The 9,255-nt window shown below is 44.0% G+C and overlaps 1 protein-coding gene across 1 annotated transcript in view; it reads right to left on the reverse strand.

Annotated features, from left to right (window-relative positions):
• The window catches only part of LOC125457126 (cingulin-like), a 57,241-nt gene extending 49,432 nt beyond the window's left edge, over window positions 1-7,809 (reverse strand). Inside the window, exons 1-2 of the mRNA XM_048540909.2 lie at window positions 7,639-7,809; window positions 419-504 (exon numbers count right to left, since the gene is read on the reverse strand). Of these exons, the coding sequence (XP_048396866.1) occupies window positions 419-504; window positions 7,639-7,728 (176 nt within the window). The 5' untranslated portion in view covers window positions 7,729-7,809. The remainder of the gene's footprint in view (window positions 1-418; window positions 505-7,638) is intronic.
• Window positions 7,810-9,255: the final 1,446 nt, after the last annotated feature.

Genomic DNA, 9,255 nt, shown 5'->3' on the forward strand with positions numbered 1-9,255 from the left:
CTTAATTTGGACCAGCTCTCTACAAGGCAATGATAATAAATGTTTCTGATTAATTATCCAGAGCCATTGCATTTAAATAGCACATTCTAAAGCTAACCCATTGTACTGATCACCCGCTATGTTGAATCCTTGTAGTCATCTTCATTGGCTTCAGTGAATAAGTTCTCGGTTGATAAATGTTTTCTGTGATCTGGAGTGGAAATGTGAGTGAGCTGACAGTGTCAACGCCTTATTAATTTTGTGAAGCAATACAAAACATTAATGAACAACTTGCCGACAAAAGGTTTGTTTTGTCAGCATAATCCTTTTATACATCACACTCAAATCTTATTACTCTCATCTTAACTTTACCAACTAACTTATATTAAATCAACAAATTGAATACTTCAAAAAAGAAATTCCTTCTATAATTTGATACCTTAAAATTCCACTGTCTGTGTCCAATGTTTTATTCAGCCGGGTTTGAGAATATTTTGGAGAACAACACGAAGTTGGCCTTGAAGTCTGTTAAGGTTCAAAAAATATATTTGCTGAAGAATAATTTTTAATAAAGTAAATACTGAACGCATCAAAGTTAATGCATTAGAAATGTAACAAGGCAGTACAGAACTTGAAACTGATTGACAGAAAATTGCAGATAAAACGTAATGAGGCTAAAGCTAACAACCTTTGAAAAAGGACGTGGAGATCATAATGCTTAATTAATCCACACTCTGCAATGCAGGCAGATTGCCAACTATATGCTGCTGCATATTTCAATAATTTTGCCAAGCAGCCAGTGGAAAGTATGCCATTGGTTGACTAAGAACCTGAGCAGAGGCTCAATTGTTAGTGATTGATTGATTCTATTTAATTTTCATTCAGATGGGACACCATTAATTTAGGTTTTTCTTAACCAGGTATGAAGAGACATTCATTGCAACTGGGGTCACTGAGTTCAGAGGTGGTTAACTGCAAGGTTTACTCTGTAAATAAACACAAGACTGAGTAAAGATTGGCTTTAGTATTAGTAGCACTAATCAAATTCTGAGCATCTGTCTACAGTGCCATAAGAAGTTAGATGACATTACATAAATTATCACGATGGGTCATGCATCTTCCGATGCCATGTCCTTTCACTGTACTAGTCTAAACAATGCTCCAAGCACCTCACTCCTGTCACACACCTACCAACAACAATCTCTCCCAACCAAGACTCAAGCCTAGCACTCATACAATTCACCTCATCATCAAACACTTAGCACTGTTGCAAGCCTCACAACTACGTCTCACAGCTTGTATACACTGTCATTTGGCTTTGGCAGCCACATCAGCCAGATTACAGCAGATTTCCTTACACATTCCTCCCTTTTGCAATACCAAATTGTGATCCATGGACGACAGGAACTAAACAAAGGGAATGCCGGTGCACCTGCACATTCTAAGCACAATACAGAAGGTGATACTGGTCATCACTGGAATTTCCATTACTGAGGCTGCAGTCAGCGACAAGAGTTCGAAGTATCACTTTTCCTGGATCCTCACACCAGCTTCTCTCTCTCACATCTTAATGCCTCCTCACTACATGCTTTTCCGATTTACAAGCTGCAGATGGTTTCAGAATGAACCTCCTACTTTGCCCCATCCCCTCCTCCCCACACCATAACATGACTCTGTGCCCTTCCTCATTAAGGCACCACAAAGACATTTCCCCATAAAGATTGGTCCCTAAATTGTACCCTCACAGCAACCAGCTCAGACACTACATGCATTATAGTCCAAAGAAAATGTAAAGGTAGAATCAGCATGAGGTAAGATACTGAGCAACAGGGATCTGCAGTCTTTGTGAGGAGCTAGAGGATAGAGGTAAAGGCCTCCAGAAATGGGAGGCCATGCATGAGTTCTGACTAGAGCAAAGGATTCATATGACTTCAGTGGTGTATGAAATCTCCGAAAAAAGCTGATGCGTATGTGGAACAAACTACATGTGCGTTGGAAAGACTGCCAGGAACCTTGATCATGATGTGCAAAGCAATATGCAGTCTCGCACTGAAGTCCAGCAAACTGCCCTCCAGCAAGTCTTCAGGACTGTTGTGATGCCTCCCCAGATCTAGCTCCACGGAGATCGAGACCTTGCAGGAAGTCACACTTGGCCACCACCAGCACCCCTCCACTCTTCTGCCAGTTGCCTTGCTGTGAAAGTCCAGACTGCCACCCCCACCCTGAGCTGGAACATGTTGGGAGCATACTCCAGGCCCAAAGTTGCTCCATGGTCAAATGCAATTGTCTCTGCTGAATGTCAGCTGCCTTTAGCAGCCATTATACAGTCACTGAGGTCCCATCTCATACACAATCTTGGACTGCAAGAGGCAGACTGATTACAGGCACTAAAGGAACACTTGAAGTTGATTCAATTGTCTTCTATATGTAATATGGCATGATTTAATTCATTAATTTGGCTTGGAATGATTAGTTTCTCATGGCATTGTGGCCAAGAACTCATTGTGATGCTCAATCAGAAAGGGAAGGGAAGGTATGGAGCTGTTAGTGAATCAGGAATAGGGTTTGTGCTTGTTGGGACCACACTACATGGAAGGTCCAGCCCAAGAGCATCAGTCCATGAGGTCACCCCCTTCCTCTTCATTCTTCATCAGCTCATGTTCTACCCTGTCCACATGCTCCTGTTCCTCCATGGTTCAACTAGTTGTAAGAAGTGTTCTATCATGATGGTAAGAGTTATTTTTTGCACTGGTTTGCTGTATTTTATATATTGGACTTAGCCTCAAGCAATGTAGTGGTAACATGAACTGCAAGAGTGCCCCAAGTTTATTTACGCAGCTTTTAAATATCTCGGCAAGCACACAATTTCCAAACACACACTCATAACTCAAACTTCTGAGATCTTTCTGAAAGCTACTGTTTACTTTAGCTCTCAGAAGCTGCAGTGAGGCTTAATAAATCAAGCACCGTGAAACATGGGTTAGGCAACAATCAAATACAGTTCAACTAAGCCACATCATTAACATGACAGGAGGACTGTACAGCATGCTGCAGACCGTTATCAAAGCAGCCATCCACTTTGTGGAGTTTTGCAGGTCCGGGAGTAAATTTTTCACCATGCTAATGGTCTCTTCTATTACATTCTTTGTGGAAAGCATGGCTTTCTCTCTACACAAGCCAGAAACTTGTTGTATACAAAGCCATAGAGTCATGTAGCCATCTCTTATGCTGCCAATTTACTATGGCAACTTAGCTGTAGATGCCCCCGTGGCCCGGCACAAAATGAAAGCTTTATGACCCAATATTAAATATTGACCTGAGTGATATACCGCATATGGACCCGCACCAGCTAGATGTTGGCATGTGGAATCCCTTTCGATTCTGGTACATGGTAGATAGGACACATGGTGCCAGTCAGTGGTACCCTGTCCCATCAGGAAACCTGTACACATTCCAACTGCTTCTCTCCAGCAATAGAGAATGAAATCTAGTCAACTCTCAATCAATAACAAAACTAATCCTCATTTAGCAGTGGCCAATTAACAAATGTTGCAAATATCTCCAGCTCAAGCCTGGAAAGAGGCAGACACATCATGATTGATCACTGCGGTAACCTTCACAGTAAGTAGCAGTAGCTGTGCCTTCTCTGCACTGAGAATGTCGTTGTGGCTGCAGTATGGGCAGATTTCAGTGAAGGCATCCTTACTAAATTGCAAACATTCACTCATTGTGCTTCACTGATATGCAGGAAAAACTATGGCTTCCTCTGCGGTGGGGGGGGGGGGGGGCGGGGTACGGAGGGTGTGGTTATAAGGGGAACAGAGGTATGGCCTTCTGCTGAGAATTCTGCTCCTGCTTACTTCCTCTTCCAGCAGCTTTTCCTGCTCTCGGTGACCTCAGTTCATCCTCCAAATCATTTTGCACTCCCAGGGGAATCCTTTCTCGTGCCAGAGGGCAAACAATTTTGTACAGAAACCGTGAAGTCAATAATTGGTAATTTTGTAGCTGACACAATACTCCCTTAGAGCTTAGAGATAGTAAGAACTGCTGATATTGGAGTCAGAGTCAACATAGTGTGGAGCTGGAGGAGCACAACAGGCCAGGCAGCATCAGAGGAGCAGGAAAGTTGACATTTTGGGTTGGGACCCTTCTTCAGAAATGGGGGCTACTTCTGAAGAAGGGACCCGAACCAAAATGTCAGCTTTCCTGGTCCACTGATGCTGCCTGGCCTGCTGTGCTCCCCCAGCTCCACACTGTGTTATCCTTTGCCAACTTTACATAATTATAGCACCAAACACTTGTAAAATTGAACCAATTGCCAGGGTACAAAAGAAATCAATCAGCAACTAACTTGAAACCCTGTGCAAGATTTAAGAATGTACAACTCTCAAAAGTTCCAGCATAGTAATCCTTTATTCTACTGGCATCAGACCTGTCAATACGTTCATGTAAAAGCTGATCTTAAATCCTACAATGAACAATGACTGCTCGACAGGACTAAAACACAGAAAAACCATTGGGAGCTCAATTCATTACCTTGACTCAGTAATGCTGTGTATTTGCTTGTTTAATAATTAGAACCAACATAACTGTATGGGGAGGTGATGGTTTAGTGGTATTATTGCTGGACTGTCAATCCAGAAACCCAGATAACAGTCTGGTGACCTGAGTTCGAATCCTGCCACAGCAGTTGGTGGAATTTGAATTCAATAAATATCTGGAATTAGGAATGTAATGATGACCATGAATCCATTGTCGATTGCTAGGGGGAAAACCCATCTGATTCACTAATGTCCCTTAGGGAAGGAGGCTGCCATCCTTACGTGATCTGGACTACATGTGACTCCAGACTCACAGCCATGTGGTTGAATCTTAACTGCCCTCTGGGCAATTAGGGATGGACAATAAATGTTGCCTCATCAGCTACACCCTCATCCCATGAATTAATTAAAAAAAACCTGGAGTTCAGCAGGATTGTTGGGTCGCATTGCAATAAATAAAGGATATTGAGAGCCAGTGTGCTAAAAGCATTCTTTTTACTGGTGTTCTCGACTGTTTAAGCCAGATCCAGGCTTCAGATGGTTCACAGGGTTCCTCAGGTTCAGGGGGAAGCCATGTGGTGTCCAAACAATCCACATGGGTCCATATCAGCTGGGTGCTCATTCCAGCTTTCTTTACCTGGTCTCCAGGTCCCAGCATAGGCCTCAGGCAGATCTCTCCTTCTCCCCATTCCCACTTATACTTGAGTTTGCTCTTCATGGTCCCTGACTTTACCGATCTACAGCAACATAATGGTTAGCACTGCTGCCTCACAGCACCAGGGTCCCGGGTTCAATTCCAGCCTCGGGCAACTGTCTATGTGGAGTTTGCACATTCTCCCCGTGTCTGTGTGGATTTCCTCTGGATGCTATGGGTTCCTCCCACAGTCCAAAGATGTGCAGGTTAGGGTGGATCGGCCATGCTAAATTGCCCATAGTGCCCAGGGACGTGCAGGCTAGGTGGATTAAGCCTGCGAAATTATGATGCAGTGATAGGGCTGGGGAGGGTGCGCCTGGGTGGTCTGCTCTTTAGAAGGTCAGTGTGGGCTCGATGGGCCAAATGGCCTGCTTCCACACTGTAGGGGTTGTATGATTCTATGAAACCTGCGAAGAACAATGCGCCTTGCTCTGAGGCTGACCAATCCCTCAACCCAACACTCTTCCCCCATCACTAACTGAGGGCCATATCGATAGAACCTCTTGTTTCCACAGAGAATGACCCACTGAGAATGCCCCTTAGAAGTGGTCTGGAGTCCAAACCCAAAGTAAGAAGGCAGAAGCCAGGGCCCAGCTTAAGTCCCCTTTCTAAACCTATAAATGGTCCTGCTGAGAACATTCCCCCTGCTGTTTCTTGCCTCCTCTTCTGTGTGAGGTTAAGAGAAGGCATAGATTAGAATGTTGAGTTCCAAGGTGGCACTGCTAGCATCAAATCAACAATGCACACTGATTGATGCCATGATTTTCCCACTCTGCTTACTTCTGATGGATGGGTTGCATACATGTGAATGTCTTCATCAATACTGCGTCCGGCACAATTCACCCCATAGGTGTTACACATTTTTGAATTCTAAAGGCAGCCCACAGGGATCAAGCAATCTTAGTGGTGTGGATTTCCTCTTTCACAAAGTCAGTTTCCACCCGGTGCCAAGCCAAGACAATTTCCAGCCATCTAGCAACAGTGACATAATCAACCAAGGTAAGCAGTCAATCACGTCAAAGTATTCTCACTGACAGCAAAACAGGAAGCAGGATGCTCTTTAACATTGACTTTGAATTAAAATGTTACAGAGAATGTAAGAAACATAAGACATACACAGTGATTTTGTCGAAGCTGAAGTACTGTAAACATTAAGAACTTTTTAAAAAATTATGGACAATTTGATATGCTGTAACTAATCATCAGTGAGGTTGCAGAGCAGCAATCATGTCCCACAAGACGCAGGACTAGAATGCTTGTTATAATCTCGATAAATTGTACCAAAGGACAAGTTCTCATCAGATCAGTGATTTGCACTTCACTGCAGGGAGGGGGGTCTTCAATTGTAAACTCTGTGAAGAACCATTGAATCTCTGACAGCAGCCTCTCTCATGGATTTCCCTGGTTACGTGTATATGTGCAGTTTAGTGACATTTAGCAGGGGGAGCATGGCCAGTTTTGCCAAAATTACTACCACAAAATCCAGGCCAATATTTCGCCTGTTAAAATGAGGAAATGACTGCAAATAATGTAAATCTCTAGGTTACCTGACCCATTTAAAACAACTAAAAGCTATAAATGCAACCTTTACAATAATGTGATTATAATGTATGGAAAATCTAGTAATTAACTACTGTAATTAGATAACTTGCATCCCTTATTGCAAAGAGTGTAAACATGCCAGAATAAGCAAAAGCCATTTTCAATAAGTAATAAATCCCTGTCTTCCCCTCTATAATGAGACAACAGCAGGAAGGTGATATTGAACTTGTACAAAACACTTTGTAGTCTCCGCTGGAATGCTATGTGCAGTTGTGGATAGCACATTATAGGAAAGCTCTGAATGTATTGGAGGGAGTGCAGAAGCAATTTACAAGTGGTTCCAGGAATGAGAATTTAATCTTGAGTAGATAGGGAGAAGCTATAAAATATTTTTAAAAACTTAAAAAGTTGCTAGAGCCCGGAATGTACTGCCTGGAAATGTTACGGAGGCAGGTTCAATTGAAGCATTCAAGGTATATTTGGATAGAAATGGTGTGCAAGGGATATGGAGAAAATGCAGGAACTTGCACAGGGTAATTCGACTGGTACAGGTGCAACCTTCCTTGAAGAGCTTCCTTCTGCACTGTAACAATTCTGTGATTCTATAGGACTGTCACTACCCATCCTTCTATTCGAGCTTGTTTTGATGGACACCGCAGCAACTATGACACAAAACGGTGTGCAGATCTAAATTTCTTTTTCATTCGACAAAACACGAGATTTTTCTCAGACTGTGCAATTTCCTCCAATTCACTCTCTTTGTTCTGGCTCCGAGCCCGGAGCACGATTCGCTGTTATGGAAACGACATGACAACAGTTCCAGTCCTGAACTCTTTACACTCGTGCACTGAAAGAACCGAATCCCTGAAGGAGAAGACTCACCGGCAGATTATGTCGACGTTGTTCGGTCCCCCTGAATAAGCCTTGTTCGAGGGCTTCAGGTTCCATGTTTCCTTGTGGGGGCAGGCGCATGGGGATGGTGTTCCAAACAGACACAGTTTGCTGGTGAACTCTCTACCCCCTGCGCAGTACAACGCTGCTCTGAGTTTGAACTCTGCCATCCCCGACTGCCGGCCTCTCAGCTCCTCCCATCGTGAGATCTGCAACAGTACGTTGTAAAGGGACAATGACAGAAGCAGAGTGAATGAGAGCTCATAGTTCTGCAAGTTATCAGTGCACCTGTAAAGAAGAATACTGTGCGTGCTGGAAATCTGAAATTAAAAGGAAAACAAAAAGCTGCAAAAATGAAAAGCTCAGAGATAGTAGGAACTGCAGATGCTGGAGAATCTGAGATAACAAGGTGTAGAGCTGGATGAACACAGCAGGCCAAGCCGCATCAGAGGAGCAGGAAAGCTGAAGTTTCAGGCCTCGACCCTTCTTCAGAAGGGCCCGAAACGTCAGCTTTCCTGCTCCTCTGATGCTGTTTGGCCTGCTGTCTTCATCCAGCTCCACTAGTTTTCTTCCATTATTCATGCAGATGCATTCCAACAGCGCGTTAGTGAGAAAGCTCTGGGATTGTGATCTAATGACTGAAGGATCATAAAATCCCTTCGGCCCAACAAGCCCACACTGACCCTCACAGGATCCCACCCAGACCCATCCCCCAAAAACCCACCTAATCTACACTTCCCTGAACACTATGAGCAATTTAGCATGGCCAAGTCTCCTGGCCTACACATCTTTGAACTGTAGGAGGTAACCCACACAGACACAGGGGAAATTGTGCAAACTCCATGCAGTCGCCCAAGGGCGGAATTGAACCCAGATTCCTGGCACTGTGAGGCAGCAGTGCTAACTACTGATCCACTGTGCCACCCCAAAATTAATTGGTATGCACACATGCAGCATGGCATGAGGGTGTCCGAAGGCCAATGGTGACATGGTGCTATACTAGGATGGTCTGTGACTTGAGAAGAAATTTGAAGGCATTGTTGTTCCCTTATATCCAGTGCCTTTGTCCTTCTAAGTAATGTAGCTCTAGGGAAAGGCTGAATAGGCTGGGACTACATTTCCCTGAAGCGTCAGAGGCTGAGGGGTGACCTTATAGAGGTTTATAACATCATGAGGGGCATGGATAGTTTGAATAGTCAAGGTCTTTTCCCCAGCGTAGGGGAGTCCAAAACGAGAGGGCATAGGTTTAAAGTGAGAGGGGAAAGATTTAAAAGGGACTTAAGGGGCAACTTTTACATGCAGAGGGTGGTGCACGAATGGAATGAGCTGCCAAAGGAAGTGTGGAGGCTGGTACAATTACAACATCTAAAAGGCATCTGGACAGGTAAATCCAGGAAGGGTTTAGAGAGATATGGTCCAAATGCTAGCAAATGGGGCTAGATTAATTTAGGCTATCTGGTCCGCATGGATAAGTTGGACCGAAGGGTCTGTTTCTGTGCTGTATATCAGTATGACTCTGTGTCTCTAACAGGTGGTGGGTTTGGAATGAGTGTGACAGTGGTGCTTCTTGTGGATGGCACACAATGCTGCCACTCTGTTGATAATCAT

This window comes from Stegostoma tigrinum, chromosome 1 (genome assembly GCF_030684315.1).
Source record: "Stegostoma tigrinum isolate sSteTig4 chromosome 1, sSteTig4.hap1, whole genome shotgun sequence".
In the NCBI taxonomy this organism is placed as follows: Eukaryota; Metazoa; Chordata; class Chondrichthyes; order Orectolobiformes; family Stegostomatidae; genus Stegostoma; species Stegostoma tigrinum.